Source organism: Leptonychotes weddellii, chromosome 15 (genome assembly GCF_054177405.1).
Source record: "Leptonychotes weddellii isolate Sample4059 chromosome 15, ASM5417740v2, whole genome shotgun sequence".
NCBI classification, from domain to species: domain Eukaryota; kingdom Metazoa; phylum Chordata; class Mammalia; order Carnivora; family Phocidae; genus Leptonychotes; species Leptonychotes weddellii.
In genome coordinates this window covers 17,449,633-17,465,645 of record NC_138383.1, presented here as the reverse complement: position 1 = coordinate 17,465,645, position 16,013 = coordinate 17,449,633, and the positions used below count along the sequence as shown (strand labels likewise).

General features: G+C 45.3%; 1 protein-coding gene and 1 long non-coding RNA gene across 4 annotated transcripts in view; one reads left to right on the top strand and one right to left on the bottom strand.

Moving 5' to 3' along the window:
- The window catches only part of NBR1 (NBR1 autophagy cargo receptor), a 27,980-nt gene extending 12,072 nt beyond the window's left edge, over window positions 1–15,908 (top strand). For 2 of the 3 annotated variants that reach the window (XM_031021835.2, XM_006750535.3), the window contains exons 6-21: window positions 1,585–1,758; window positions 2,244–2,321; window positions 2,801–3,015; window positions 3,741–3,908; window positions 4,190–4,399; window positions 5,759–5,918; window positions 6,009–6,299; window positions 7,013–7,162; window positions 7,645–7,720; window positions 8,359–8,469; window positions 8,601–8,765; window positions 10,089–10,494; window positions 11,137–11,231; window positions 11,907–11,964; window positions 12,798–12,906; window positions 15,700–15,908. In XM_031021835.2, coding sequence (XP_030877695.1) covers window positions 1,585–1,758; window positions 2,244–2,321; window positions 2,801–3,015; window positions 3,741–3,908; window positions 4,190–4,399; window positions 5,759–5,918; window positions 6,009–6,299; window positions 7,013–7,162; window positions 7,645–7,720; window positions 8,359–8,469; window positions 8,601–8,765; window positions 10,089–10,494; window positions 11,137–11,231; window positions 11,907–11,964; window positions 12,798–12,906; window positions 15,700–15,873 — 2,640 coding nt within the window. In that variant the 3' untranslated portion in view covers window positions 15,874–15,908. The remainder of the gene's footprint in view (window positions 1–1,584; window positions 1,759–2,243; window positions 2,322–2,800; window positions 3,016–3,740; window positions 3,909–4,189; window positions 4,400–5,758; window positions 5,919–6,008; window positions 6,300–7,012; window positions 7,163–7,644; window positions 7,721–8,358; window positions 8,470–8,600; window positions 8,766–10,088; window positions 10,495–11,136; window positions 11,232–11,906; window positions 11,965–12,797; window positions 12,907–15,699) is intronic. The other variant, XM_031021836.2, reaches the window with a different exon arrangement.
- Window positions 1–16,013, bottom strand: part of LOC115942798 (uncharacterized) — a 56,222-nt gene that overhangs the window by 1,350 nt on the left and 38,859 nt on the right. The gene's annotated exons all lie outside the window — the stretch shown is intronic.

Below are 16,013 nucleotides of genomic sequence, written 5' to 3'. Positions count from 1 at the left end.
CCGAAGGCAGATGCTTAACAACTGAGCCACCCAGGCACCCCTCAACTAAAATCTTTAAAAAAAAAGAAAGAAATCTCAGACCTCGGGAGTCTAGATGTTGTTTAAGCCTGCCCTGTCTCAAGAAGCAAGACTTTTTATATACATTTTTACATAGTACTTGCTATAATGAGATCCCATGTTTATATTTTGACACATTTCATTATAGTCCTTTCTTGAGCAGTTTTTTTCCACAGACTATATAGATACATTTTACTACCAGCTTCTTGGTTTATGGTCTAGAATAGGGGCTGGCAAACTAGCCAGTGGGCTGGGCATATGTTTTTATAAATAAAGTTTTATTGGAACCCAGCCATTCCTATTACATATTGTTTGTGGCTGCTTTTGTGCAGACTTGAGAAGAAACTGTATGGCCTGCAAGCCTAAAAAAAAATTTTTTTTTTTTTTTAAGATTTTATTTTTTTGACAGAGACAGCAAGAGAGGGAACACAAGCACGGGGAGTGGGAGAGGGAAAGGCAGGCTTCCCGCAGAGCAGGGAGCCCGATGCAGGGCTCGATCCCAGGACCCTCAGATCATGACCTGAGCTGGAGGCAGACACTGAACAACTGAGCCACCCAGGCGCCCCTGCACACCTAAAATATTTATTATGTGGCCCTTTAAGAAAATTTGCTGATCCCTGATCTTAAAATAATACCTTTCAAACTTTTTGACCATAGAATGCTATTTTTAAATGGAAGCTTAAGTCTTAATATGTAAAAATAGATTAAAAAATAGTTCTTGTCACTGGGTGACAAGTGGGGAGATCTAGAAACAGATGGACTTGACCCCTAATCTCTTCTTGGACACTGGAGTACCTTCATGGAACCTCAAATGTTCCCTGAAGTAGAGTTTTCAAAATAGGATTTTTAAGAAGATGCTCTTCAAAAAGAGGTAGCCACCCAAGCATATTTTCCAAAATACTATTCTTAATGGAAAAATAAACGCTTAATTATAGGATATAACTTTTAAGTTTCCTGGGTTCTGGTAGTCTGGGATTGACTTTTTTGAAAAGTTGAGGTTAAAATCCATAAGTGGGATGGGGCACCTGGGTGGCTCAGTTGATTAAGCATCTGCCTTCAGCTCAGGTTATGATCCCAGGGTCCTGGGATCAAGCCCCACGTCAGGCTCCCTGCTCAGTGGTTTGTCTGTTTCTCTCTCTCCCTCAGCCCCTCTCCCTGTTCATGCTCGCTCGCTCTCTCATAAATAAATAAAAATTTTTTTAAACCCAGAAGGGGGGTCATACATAAAAACCAGTTCAACAGAAAAGTAGTAACCCAGTTAATGAGAACATCTCACCTAATAAAGTGCTGTCCTAAACCTACTTTTGTGTTTTTGATAATAAAACCATTCCTAGTTAACACTTTGGGCAAAAAAAACAGCAGGATGACTATTAGCATAGTATATGCCATTAGATTTAATAAAATAAAGGTAAATTCTAATATTTTCAGCATAAATCACCATACCCCTTGTGTTCAGATGTCTTTGAGATTTCATTTGGGAAAGGAGAATCACGTGATATGTCTTTATTTCGTAACGTACCCTCTCAGATGGCAGTGAAGCAGGGAAACCAACTGCAGATGCAAGTCCACGAAGCCCCACCACCAGCTGTACCAGAAAAGCGGCCAGTCGTGAGGGCAGGGAAGAAGCCACTTGCACATTATTCGTCACTGGTGAGGGTCTTAGGATCAGACATGAAGACCCCAGAGGGGCCTACAGCCCAGGTATGAAGGGAATGGACCTGTCTCTACATAGTTTTTCGAGCCTTAGGTCTCATTGTCTCTGATGTAACATTTGAGCTGTCCATCAAAGATTTGGGAGTTACTATGACCATCTCTGCCTGACTTTCTGAAACTGGTAACTGCTTACTTCTGGAGAAGGGGCAAGAGGGTGATAATAGAGACTTTGTTTTCCTTTTGTACCTTGTCATACTCTTTATTGGGTTTTTTTGACCATACATTTCTGTTACCTGACAAAAGAAACTTCGAAGTATTGCATTTCAGGAAAATGATTTTAAACAAGGGTGCCTGGCTGTCTCAGTTGGTAGAACATGTGACTCTTGATCTCAGGGTTGTGAGTTCGAGTCCCATGTTAGGTGTAGAGATTACTTAAAAAAAAAAAAAAAAAATCAAAATCTTTTTGAAAAAATAATTATCTTAAACAGGAAAAAAAGGCACCCTCCAAGATCTTGGGTTGTGTTTCCTTGCAGCGGTTTCCACTTGCTCCCCGTGACGCAGACCAGCCTCAAGACAAGCCCCCAGACTGGTTCACAAGCTACCTGGAGACAGTGAGTGTTCTCTCTGGTGTGGGTTTTAGCAGCCGTGTTGGCACAGGTGGAGTGTGGGAGGAATAGAAAGCTGAACCCAGATGTCTGCTGCCTCTGGTGCAGGAGAATGAGAATAGCTAATCATTTCCAAACTAGAGCAGTACTAGTCCAGAAAGCTCCTAACTTCTACAGGGATGTATCGGAAAAAGAGGGAGCCTCATTCTAAGGATGAGGGAAAGGAACAAGTCTCTATGCTTGAGAAGGAAGAGGTTAGATAACAATTTACTCATCAAAACGATTTCTTGGTATCCCCTTCGAACCAGTGTACATGTGGAAAGAATAGACCTCCTTTCGCTACATCTCTGTCCATTCAGTCAGTAGCTACTAGCTGTTTATGATGTTCTTATACCAGAGACAGTAAGGTCTCTGGTCTATTTGATATCTTCAGGCTTTTTTCCAATGTTGGAGCTGAGGCTTTTTTCCCATCTTCTGTATTCTAGTTCAGAGAGCAAGTGGTTAAAGAAACAGTTGAGAAACTTGAACAGAAATTACACGAGAAGCTAGTCCTCCAGAACCCATCCTTGGGTTCCTGTCCATCAGAAGTCTCAGTGCCCATTTCAGAGGAAACACTGTTTTTGCCAGAAAACCAGTTCAACTGGCATATTGCTTGCAGCAGCTGCCAGAGGAGGATCATCGGTGTGCGCTACCAGTGCAGGTGAGCGGTCCCCTCGGAACGCGGAGCTGTTAGAAGACCTCTGAACAGGCCTTCCTGGCATTCTGGAGAGGTAGAGGGAAATTGGGCATACGCTCTCTCTGAGCATCACACATAGATAGAAGCTCTAGATTGGAAACCAGCTATTCGTCACCCACAAGAAATACTATTTGAAAGGTAACTATTCAGGGGCACCTGGGTGGCTCAGTCGTTAAGCGTCTGCCTTCGGCTCGGGTCATGATCCCAGGGTCCTGGAATCGAGCCCCGCATCGGGCTCCCTGCTCGGCGGGAAGCCTGCTTCTCCTCTCCAGCTCCCCCTGCTTGTGTTCCCTCTCTCGCTGTGTCTCTCTCTGTCAAATAAATAAATAAAATCTTTAAAAAAAAAAAAAAAGGTAACTATTCAGATTGTTGATGTGTTTGGATATACATTTGAACTGACAGAGCCAGATGAAGTTATGTTCCCCAAAACAAAATTATATCACCAGGGATTATCTTCTCCCTGTTGTTCCATATGCCTTCATGTCTTGTTTTCTCCCATAGATTTTCCTTTGAAATGGATACATATTAAGTGCTGTTACCTTCATTTTATTAATAAGGAAACTTGAGACAGGGCATGGCCAGGTGACATGCTCAGGTTACCACCTAGCTAGGAATATAGCCAGTATGGAAGTCTGGTCTCCTCTCTCACTACCTCTGGTACTTCCCACTTGCCATGCTTTTCCCCACAGCCTGTGCCCATCCTACAATATCTGTGAAGATTGTGAATCCGGGCCATATGCCCATGACTCCAACCACATCCTGCTGAAGTTGCGGAGACCTGTGGTGGGTTCTTCTGAAGCGTTCTCTCATCCGAGGTTCCCTGCCCCTCGTCTCCCTGCTGCTCTGGAACAAGCCAGGTAAAACCATAAGTACACGGGAGGCTTGTTCTCGGATGGGCATCTTGGTTGTGGTGATGGGGCATGAATCACAGAACTGCAGTCTCCTTAGTTCTTGGGCATTTCCAGTTGATGTGTGACAATGGGGACGATGAGCCGAAGCTAATGAGACAGAAATGAGAACTGTAGAAAGAAAGTTAAGCTAGAAGCTGGCACTGATGGAGGCTACGAGTGGCTTAAAATAGCTTCAAGATTTGTTTATGAGGTTTGTTTTTTAAGACTTTTCATTTGTTACCTCACAGGCTCCAGAAACAGGTCGACAAGAATTTTCTTAAAGCAGAAAAGCAAAGGTTGCGAGCTGAGAAGAAGCAGCGAAAGGCAGAGGTCAAGGAACTCAAAAAGCAGCTGAAACTCCACAGGAAGATTCATCTGTGGAGCTCCATCCATGGACTCCAGAGCCCCAGGTCCCCTTTGGGCCGGCCCGAGAGCCTGCTGCAATCGAATACCCTGATGTAAGCCCGGGGCCAGGACGGGCACCAAGGCTGGAGGTTCAGCCTTCCAAAATTGGAACTTCAGCCAGGTTTTCTCTTACTTATCGGCAGTTCCTAACACCCAAACTCTTAAAAATTCCCATGCTAGGGGCGCCTGGGTGGCTCAGTCAAGTTAAGCATCCAACTTTGGCTCAGGTCATGATCTCAGGGTGTTGAGATCAAGCCCCGCGTCAGTCCTCCAAACTCAGTGGGGAGTTTGCTGAAGTTTCTCTCTCCCTCTCTGCATACTCCCTAGCATGCACGCGAGCTCGCTCTCTCACTCAAATAAATAAATCTTAAAAAAAATTAAAACTTCCCATTCTCTGATCCTAGCATTCGTAAAGGGTGGTTTGGTGGTCATTGTTGACTCTTAGAGCAGCCCGTAAGGTTCCAAACTGGATGGTATGACCTCTCTTCAGTGGAGGCAGTTGGGATTTGAAGAGCCTGACTCTCCAGTTCTTTTATTTATGGATGCTTATCCTCACCAGAGCTTTTCAGTTCAGGAGTAAGATTTGTCTTGGTGGTGTTTATTGTTGTGTTGTTTAAGATTTTATTTTCACTAACCTTTACACCCAACGTGGGGCTCAAACTTAACAACCCAGAGATCAAGAGTCGCATGCTCTACAAAATGAGCCAGCCAGGTGCCCCAAATCTGTCTTTCTATTTTTATTTATTTATTTATTAAGATTTATTTATTTATGGGGCACCTGAGTGGCTCAGTCAGTTAAGCATCTGACTTGAGCTCAGGTCATGATCTTGGGGTACTAGGATTGAGCCCCATGTCGGGCTTTGTGTTAAGCAAGGTGTCTGCTTCTCCCTCTCCATTTGCCTCCTTCCCCCACCTGCTTGTGTGCACTCGCACACTCTTTCTCTCTCTATCTCAAATAAACAAATAAAATCAATTATTTTTTTGAGAGAGTGAGAGTGTGGGAGGAGGGGTGGCGGGAGAGAATCTCCAGCAGACTCCCCATGGAGCATGGAGCTCAACACGGGGCTCAATCCCACAACCCCGAGATGACCCAAGCTGAAATCGAGACTTGGATGCCCAACCAACTGAACCACCCAGGTGCTCCTCTGTCTTGTTTTTTCAAAAATTTTATTAGTATTATTATTTTTAAAGGTTTTATAAGTAATCTGTACCCCCACGTCGGGCTCAAACCTACAACTCCTAGATCAAGAGTTGCATGCTCCACTGACTGAGCCAGCCAGGCATCTTCATTAGTATTATTTTTAAGGCAAATGCATCAGTACATTGTGTCACTCTCAGCCTCTTGAACCACAGTGTTAGATATTCAGAAGCCATCATACCCAACATAAGTGACTGTCTGAATTTCTGTTCAGGCTTCCTTTGCAGCCCTGTGCCCCGGTTATGCCGACCCTCAGTGCAGCATTTGTTGATGAGAATTTGCCTGATGGGACTCACCTTCAACCAGGAACCAAGTTTATCAAACACTGGAGGATGAAAAATACCGGAAATGTCAAATGGAGTGGAGACACAAAGGTATTTTCTCCCCCCACGGAATGAAGATGACGTGATTTGAAGTGACAGAAAGCTGACAAGCTTTCTTTCTCTTATCCTTGTTGTTTTCAGCTCAAGTTCATGTGGGGAAACCTAACTTTGGCTTCTACAGAAAAGAAGGATGTTTTGGTTCCCTGCCTGAAGGCCGGCCATGTGGGGGTTGTGTCTGTGGAGTTCATCGCACCAGCCTTGGAGGGAACGTACACTTCCCATTGGCGTCTTTCTCACAAAGGCCAGCAGTTTGGGCCTCGGATCTGGTGCAGTATCATTGTGGATCCTTTCCCCTCTACAGAGAGCCCTGAGAACATTGAAAAGGGCATGATTCGCTCAAGCAAAGCTAATGAGCTCACCTGCCAGCAAGAGGTGAGCATTGGAAGGGGAGACTAACGCTACAACAGCCCACTCACAGCTGGTCGTTCCTCCAGAAATCAGGAAAGGGTAGCTCCTCCCCCTAACAGGCCAGTATGCTTCCATTGGGCCCATTCCTTGGGCTTTGTTGGCATGTCCTTAGGATCTTGGTGCAGGCATTCCTCAATGCTTTTGTATCTCTTTGTAATGAAGTTTGGCCAGCCTCTGCTGCACGTGGGAAGACGGAACTGCCTGGCCTGTTGAGCGGCCGGACTGATGGCTTTGCTCCTTAGCACTCCTCTCTCCCGAACATCCCATGCGTGTGTTCCCTAAATACTAAGGAAGTCTTGCCCTTGTTTTTAGTTGGTGCAGTTTTTTTAAGCAACTTCCCTTTATTACTGGGGCACTTTTTTCTTTTTCTTTCTACCCGCACCCAGGCGGTGGAGCACTGTTTTTTAGAGCATTTTACTGCTTAGATTTAGTTAACCAAAGTTAACATCCTGCTTTTGACAGTTGTTACTATGGTTAATCTAACTCCTCATTAAAGGAAGCTAGGTGAAGGGGATAGTAAGTGAACAGACTGTATTATTTTTGCAACTTTTCCGTAAGTCTAAGATGATCTCGAAACAAGATGCAGCAGTGTTTTGGTTTTTAGGGAGGCAGCTATCAGTTTTCCTTTTGAGTTCAGTTGAGGGCCTAAAATTTGTCCCAATGGTTTGTCTGTATAGGAAACTTTTCTTCTGGCTAAAGAAGAAATTCAGCTTGATGAAGCGACTGAGCAGACCAAAGGAACAGGAACCTGCATCACACAGAAGACAAAAAATGTTGCCAGCGAGAGGGAGCTTTATATCCCATCCGTGGACCTTCTGACTGCCCAGGTGGAAGATTGAGCACTTTGGGGGGCAAGGGACAGAAGGCAGTGGAGGAAGAGTCCTTACCCTTGTTGAGAAGGTGGTATAGCGACAGGCGGTGCTCAGTGAGTTAGAGATCTGCCCACTTGGATCGAGTCAGATGCATTGAGTGGCAGGGGGATCGCCTGTGGAAGCAGGCCTCTAAATGTTTCTCCTGAATCAGGAACTCAATCTTGGGCTTCCCCACAGCTTCCCTTTAGTTGCCTCTGCGTTTCTGCTTTTCGGGTTCACTTTCACCCCCACTGCGTTTTCTCTCTTTCCTGCCACTTGGTTATTTGGACATCTAGTTCCCACTTCATTCATCTTGATTTCACTTGACTGAGGTGTGAGGCATGAATTTGAACAGAGTCCAGGAAGGTGTGGAGCTCAATGGCCTACAAGGCCCCTCAGACAAAACCTGGCTCCAACATCCACTGCAAGTAGCCTAATGTTGCCCTTTTTGTCCTCAGGACCTGCTGTCCTTTGAGCTGTTGGATATAAACATTGTCCAAGAATTGGAGAGAGTGCCCCACAATACTCCCGTGGGTAAGAATGTCATTCAACCCATGTTGTTTATTTTATTAACAGATGCAAAAGTGCTACATCGTAGACCCTGGTAGTGAGAATCTTATTCCGAGGAAATACATGGCAAGGATTTCTCTTACAGCGTGACATTAAAACTGCACCCATGGGTCCATTTTCCTCCTTTTCCCTGTTGTCTGTCAGAGTCAGCAATACATGTTTGTGCAAGGCTTCTCCACCATAAAGGGACCCTTGAGGCACCTGGCTGGCTCATTCAGTGGAACGTATGGCTCTTGGTCTTGGGTTTGTGAGTTCAAGCCTCATGTTGGGTGTAGGGATTACTTAAAATCTTTGGGGGGCGGGTCTTCATTTTTCTCTAAATGTTATGTCCTTTTATTCCTTTACATTCCTGGTTCTGTGTCTTGGCCATGGTTTCTCAGGCCAGACGACTGTGACCCTTCTTGTATTCATTGATCTGAAATACTTCCACACCTAATGGTCTGGAGAAATTCTTTACAACAGACCTTGAAGCATACCTAGATTTATTTCAGCCCTGCAGGAGGCAAGAAGCCTGTGAGCTGTTGCTTCTAGACACCATTAATGATGTGTTGCTTTTTTTTTTTTTTTTTTTGGTTGATGGTTCTTCTGTCTTCATTCTCCAGATATGACTCCCTGCATGTCTCCTCTGCCGCATGACAATCCTTTAATAGAGAAGCCAGGCTTGGGGCAGATACAGGAAGAGAGCGAAGGGGCGGGATTTAAAGTGCTTCCCGGTAAGGGGTTAAATATTTGTCAAGTGTATGCATTGTCCCCTGCCGTATTACACCATTTTCACACAAACTCCCTCCTACACTTACCTTAGCATCTCAGTGGGTTTTCTGTAGCATCTCATTTTGTCTTTCAGATCCCACAGTGTCAGTGAAGAGGAAGGCTCCGAACATTGCCTCAGTGGAGGAAGCAGAAGATGACCTGAGTGGGACCCAATTCGTGTGTGAGACTGTAATCCGATCCCTTACCTTGGATGCTGCCCCGGATCACAACCCACCTTGCAGACAGAAGTCCCTGCACAGTGAGTGTCCCCGAGTTCCCCCGGCTAGCAGGGCACTGATTGAATTGTGACTGCCCAACCTGAATAGGAAGAAGGGCTCTTCGTCACTGAGAGTGGCGGTTGGGTGGTCTTTGTTAGAATTTGGATCATGGTGGTTTCTGTAAACTCCACACACTGTACCTGACCGTTGTAATTATAGCCTCAGAAGCAAAGCAGCCACCATGTCCCAGCTTCACCCTTTCTCAGGGGCAGAACTATAGCAGCTGCTTTCTGCTGCCTGAATTCTGCACTGAGGAGTGTTCCTGTAAGTTGACTGAGTTCTTCAGCAGAGACCTGCACTGGCAGCTGTAGTTGTGTCCTTTCTCCAAGGACACAGTCCAGGAAACAGTGGGCAGAAGCATGAATACCAAACTAAGTTTCCCAAGGTTAAATTCTGCTGTAATTAATTTCCTTTATAACAGAAACTTCTAGGTGTTGGATAGGTAGAGACCATACGATGTATTTCAAGAACTATCCAAAACTTCAAATTCTAGTGCATCAAAATAATATGGGAAAATTTCTGGTGCTTATTATAATAAAATTTGACCTCTACTTCTACTTATTTTTTTTAAAGATTTTATTTATTTGTCAGGGAGAGAGAGAGCGTGCACAAGCAGGGGGAGCGGCAGGCAGAGGCAGAAGCAGGCTCCCCACTGAGCAGGGAGCCCAGTGTGGGACTCGATCCCAGAACCCTGGGATCATGACCTGAGCCCAAGGCAGACGCCTAATAGACTGAGCCACCCAGGCGTCCCAAGACCTATACTTTTAAATACGATTTGTCTCACTTCTTTTTAAAATACACACACTCATTTCCCCCTCCCCCCCAGACTTATGTACAAATGCATAACAAAAAATGTTTACAGTAGTTATGTCTGATAGGATTATAGGTATCTCTTTTTCCCTCATCCTTGTTTTGCTGATTTTCTGCCATGACTATCCCTTACCTAGCAAAGAAAGGGAGGAAAGTAGGCATACAGTCCTGCAGTACTCACCACCTAATGTTTTCTCTTGTTATAGCACCCTTAGCTAATATATCCGTTTTGATTAGTCTTTAAGATTCATGGTGCTTCTCAGAAGCCTTGGTGTTTCTCTGTACCTCGTGAGCTTCAGTTCTTTCTGGCTTTGCCTAGGCTTCAGACTTAGAATGTGGCCATTAGTGGTTCACGGGCAGCCTTGCCCTCTGGCCATCCCCCTCCTCTGGCTTTCATGATTGTAGCTCGTGACCCACAAGGCTTTATCAGGTAAGGGTAGCACTAGGAGTTGCTTTTGGTTTATAGCTTAAAATGGATTGCTTTCGTCCTTTAGTGAAATTTGCCTCCCCTGAAGAGGGACCACTTGGAGATGAGCGGGAGGTGGTTGTCCATAGCGCCAAAGAAGCTGTTGTGGAGGAGGAAGAGGAAGAGCAGGATGAACTCAGAGATGAAGTTCAGAGTCAGTCCTCTACTTCTTCAGAGGATTACATCATCATCCTGCCTGAGTGCTTTGATACCAGTCGCCCCCTGGGCGACTCCATGTACAGCTCTGCACTCTCACAGCCAGGCCTGGAGCGAGGGGCTGAAGGCGAACCTGGGGTTGAGGCTGGGGAGAGACTCACTGGAGGGGAGAACCAGCTGCAGGAGCAGAGCATCAGCGACATCCTCATGACCTCACAGACTCTGGACACAGTACCCCTCATCCCAGAGGTGGTGGGGCCTCCACCACAGCTGTCCAGGTACTATCCACACCCCCCTCAGCTGGGCTGTTCTTCACAGGTGGCATAGGGAGAAAACGACTCCCTCTCTCTTTTTTTTTTTTTTTTTTTGGTCAGCATGGGAAGAGACTTTTTCCCATAGGAAAGTCAGAATTTAGATGAATAAAAGTTGTGTTTCCTTCCCCACTTTATTGACTCATGGGTAAAGGCAGCAAAACTCATTCTTAATGTCAACCCAAAGTATAATAGGAAGTTTAAACTGTTATGAAAAAAATGTATTCTAAAACCAGAGAGCAATTATTTTTCATTATCTCCTGATCTGTGTGTGTCATTGTTCTGTCATGGTATGGCAGATGGTGGAGCCTGGACTAGGATTTAAACCACTCTCTCAGGGAGCTAGACATTTCCCTTAACTAGTACCACTTAATGGAGCAGGGAGCGACCCAACTCAAGCCGGTCTCTCTAGCTTGACCGTAGCTAAAGAGGAAAACCAGAAGTAGAATGAGCCCTTCCCACCTGATCCCTACATTCAAACGTGAGATCTGGAGCAGAAAAGTGAAGCCTTTGTAGAGAATCTGCCACAGCTGTGCCCTGTGTACTGTTTCTCCAGCGTCCCCATAGGTGCCTTTTCAGCTGACTTTTGATATTGTGTCTTTCTGAAAGGAGCCCTCCTTGTGCACAGCCAGATGGTTCCCCAGGAGTGGATTTACCAGTTACCGTACCAGAAGTTCCTTCAGTCCCCGATCAGATCAGAGGAGGTAACGACCAGCCTGAGCTTGATGTCTTTTTCTGTGCTCCTTTCTAACGAAACCAAGCACAAATAGGCACTCTGTCTTTGTGATTCTTGGCATTATTTGGAAACCTGCCCTTGCATTTTTTCTGTGGCCCTCCCTCACATTCTTTTCTGTCCTCTAGGTTCATATTTATTAAATGAGACCTCACAGAGGTGGGCATTGTGCTGCAGTGGAAAGAACACAGGCTTTGGAGCTAGACCAGTCTAGGTTCCAGGCCTGGCTTCCCCTTTCCTCACTGTGTGACCTTGAAGTGGTTCAGCACGGTCATAAAACCTGAGGGGCTGTTGTATCGAAAATAAGGAGAATAGCACCTTGAAGTTGTTAGTAGACCTTCAAAGTCACTTCCCACTCTTAATCAAAAAAACAAAACCTGAAAGTACTTAGAAACTAATAAATGGGTATGATAGGATTATAGGCTTTGTTTTTCTGATTAAATAAACAGTCACCTTGCATTGCATTCTGGACAGTTCCTCCTTATCACTTAAAAACCACCTGCAAAATTTCCCGAATATTTTAAATAAATAAATAAATAAATGCTGTGATCAGATTGCTGCTTGCCTCTCAAAACTCGCCTCACTATGAGTTAAACACTAGGCACTTGTGGATGCCGCATCTAACCAATAGCCCTTTTGCTTTTAGAGCCCAGAGGCTCATCAGGACTTGTAAACAGCAGACAGAAGAGCTATGACCACTCAAGGTAACTGGACCCTGTGCAGCCTCTTCCTTCAGAAGCAGGTGGATATCCTAGTACTGCTTCTGCTTACACAAGCTTCTCAAAGCTCATGTGCCACCTCCAGAGGACAAAGAAGGAGCACCATCATTCCTTCTTGTTCTTATTTCTCCTGAAGCTTGTGAGCAACACTGAACAGAGGGCTCCAGTTACATTTAAGAGTGTTCACATTCCAGGGGTGTCTGCCTGGCTCAGTCGGTGGAGCGTGTGACTCTTGATCTTGGGGTTGTGAGCTCGAGCCCCACATTGGGTGTAGAGATCACTTAAAAAATAAAATCTTTAAAAAAAAAAGTGTTCACATTCCAGACCAGTACTCTCAAATTCACCTCACCTTAGTACCAAAGAAGGCAGGAAGATCATCTTAGTAATGGTTACTTAGACACACCTGCATCTCTGTTCCCAATCATCTCAGATTAGTGGCAAGGTGCACTCCTCCCTTCAGTGCCCAGAAAATCACATTTCCTTTGGAAGTGTATCCTCTGAGATGATAATTAAGGAGACAGACTGCTGACACCCCTCTGTGCCCTTGACCCTGTAATTTTCAGCTGGGACAGAAGGCTGGTATACTAACCTGAGGGGTGTCTTCCTGCAGGCCTTATCTTGCAGCAGTAGATCTGGGGTCTACATCAAACCAAGCTTTGTAGCTATAAAACTAGTAGGAAAATGATCACATTCTCTTTTTACATCTGACTTCTTTTCTCAGGGAAATCCATTTTCTTTCAAGGATTAGAGCCCAGATTAGCTTGTAGGAAGATAATGGTTTGTGTTTTTTAGGAAGATAATTTGGTTTTCTTCCCCAGGCACCACCACCATGGGAGCAGCATTGCTGGAGGACTGGTAAAGGGGGCTTTGTCCGTTGCTGCTTCTGCATACAAGGCCTTGTTTGCTGGGCCACCAGTCACTGCCCAGGTCAGTGTATGTTTCATTTTCCTGTACCAAAGCCAAGTCACCGGTGAAAATGATGCTGCCTGTCTGGGTTGGAGAATAGTATGGCATTCTGCCACTTTCTAGCTGTAGGACTTTAGCCAAGTTATTTAAGGGAAGAAAGGAAAAAAAGCCTAGTGTTTGTTGAGGACCTGTTACGTGTGGGGAGCTCTTGCAAGTACATGCTACAAGGTGAAGAAGACACCAGTCCCTGCCCAAAGAGAGTGGGACGCAAGTGAGGTAAACAGTACAGTATAAGATCCTGCACCAGTGTTCTCGGGTGGAACACCTCAGCCTGCTGTGGGCCCCTGCGCGGGGCCAGAGAAGGCTTCCTGGTAGGTGATGCCTGAACTGAGTCCTTAAGGACAAAATAAGTATGTGCCAGGAAAGAGAAACAGCATTGTGACAGAGACTAGCCAGTAAAAAGTTGGAAATGTGAGCCTGAAAGGTGAATTTGGGCTGGGAAGAGAAAGAAGAGAAAAGCCCAATTTATGTAGGTGGGGTGCTGTATTAAGTGGTTTGGGTGTTATTTTAAAGGGTAATTGGGGGGTTGAGGGGGAGGAGAGTGAATGGGTTTTAGGAAAATGATTAACATCAGATTTCTACCTAGTAAGATAATTCCACTATAGTGTGGAGGTTGGGGGAGCCCTAAAGAAATCATTTGAGAATCCATGTGAAGGTGGAAAAGAACTTGGGTAGAAGAGAAAGAGAAATGGCAGAACGATTAAGAGGCTGGAAAGAAGTCAAGGAGGAATCCCGAGTTTCTGGCTTTGGGCAATGGATAGTACCATTCATTAAGAGAGGATGTGCAGCAGGGGCGCTTGGGTGGCTCAGATGGTTAAGCATCTGCCTTCATTTCTGGGTCCTGGGTCCCCAGCTCAGTAGGGAGTCTGCTTCTCCCTCTCCCTCTGCTCCTGCTTGTGCTCTCTCTCTCTCTAATGAATAAATAAAAAATCTTTTAAAAGAGAGAGGATGTGCAGGAAGAAGGATATATTTGGGCAGGAGGAGAAGAAAATTACGTCCGTTTTGGATGGTGTGGAATTTAAGGCACATCCAAGTAAAGTTACCCACAGTGCAGGTGGGCATGTACCTGTGGCTCCCAGAGGAGTGATTTGGCCTGGAGGTCAAGTCACCTGTATACAGATTCTAGCGGAAACCATGTGATTAGGTGAGAGTTCCCAGGAAGAAGGGGTGTAAAGCAAGAAGCAGCCTTTAAGGATCCAGGAAAGAAGAAGGGCCCTGCCCAGGAGCCTAAGAAGTAGGAGGAAGATGTGCTGGAGCTCAGGGAAGGGAGCTTGAATGAGGAGGAGGTGCCAGTGCCTCTAGAGAACAGGGCACAAGTGGAGAGGACTCGGAGAGTGCAAGTATGCTTCATTCTCAAGAGGGAGCTGTAGCACAAAGGGAAGGAGCGAAAGCTGGGCCACAGAAGGCAGAGCGAGATAAATGTTTCTATAGTTGGCCGAGCCAGTAGCAAAGGAGGTTAACAGTCAAGGTGAGAGAGGATAATTCACAGAAAGAGATTTCTGAGGTGGTGAGAGATCATGAAATAGCAAGCAAAGGACATGTGGAAGGATTATCCAGGAAAGGAGGATGGATAATTTCTTCTGAAATAAGAGGGAAGAAGGGAACAGTGGAGTTAGGTGTAGAGAGAAATGCCAGAGACTGTGCTCAACACGTACACACAGTCTTGTCCTAATCTTCTCAACAACCCTGCCAAACGAGGTATTTTGTATCTCCGTTTTCCTACATAAGAGAGTTAATTGATAGTCAGCACAGTAAGTAAATGGTAAGAGGGTAATCCAAGAATGAAATCTTGCCATTTGCAACGACGTGGATGGAACTAGAGGGTATTATGCTAAGCGAAGTAAGTCAGAGAAAGACAAATACCATATGATTTCACTCATATGTGGAATTTAAGAAACAAGAACATGGGGGAAGGGAAGGAAAACTAAAAATAAGACAAAAACAGAGGAGACAAACCATAAGAGACTCTTAACTCTAGGAAACAAACAGGGTTGCTGGAGGGGAGGTGGGGGGGATGGGGTAAATGGATGATGGGCATTAAGGAGGGCACATGATGGAATGAGCACTGGGTGTTATATGCAACTGATGAATCACTGACCTCTACCCCTGAAACTAATAATACACTATATGTTAATTAAAAAAAAAAAAAGTGAGGGTAATCCAAAGTGTTAGGATTTAGGAAGGTTATGTGTCCACCACAGGGCTTGGCCCAAAGAGGGAGGTAAAGGAGTGTTAGCTCCCTCTTTTGTGGATTGCTTCTGTTCTTTAAAAAGGAAAAGGGAAAAAAATGCCAAGAAGGTCGCCCAAGATGTCATTTCGCAAGCAGTTTCTTGTTCAGCCCCTTCGCATAGCTGACTGAACTCTGCTGGTAGCCGTCTCTGCCCCTGCGTCCACTGGCCCCGTCAGCACAGTTACCTTTATCTTCACGGTGTTTCCAGTGCTTGCTTGCATCTTTTCCTTCATCAGGCCAAAGAATGCTTCCTTTTGAAGCCTCCTCCTCCTGGTTCTGAGGACAGTTCATTAGTTGCCCGGTTTCGGGTACAAACATACAGAATCCAGAGCAGGGCATTCCCAGTGCTCCCTCAGGCGGCCTCATAGTGTCAGGTGGACAGGAGTTGGCCATAGCCTTGCGTCCAATTCCCTAATATTTTAAACAGATCTTGGAAAGATTTGTAGATTTTCAAGATGATAACAATTTACAAGGCACATAAATGATACCAAAAACGTTGCTCTGCTTTTCTTGACTCTACACAGCCAATAGTTTCTGAAGATCAGACAGCAGCCCTGATGGCCCATCTCTTCGAAATGGGATTCTGTGACCGGCAGCTGAATCTCAGGCTGCTGAAGAAACACAATTACAACATCCTGCAGGTTGTGACAGAGTTGCTACAGGTCAACAACAACGACTGGCACAGCCAACGCTACTGAGGAGGGGCCTCGTATTAAATCACTCTGCCTGCTTCTCATGGGTGATCTTTATCCTGTCCTTGGGCGTAGGGGAGGAAGCCCTGGCTTATTTTTTAATCTGATGAATCTATATAGAGCCCATTATTGAATTCTCAAGACAG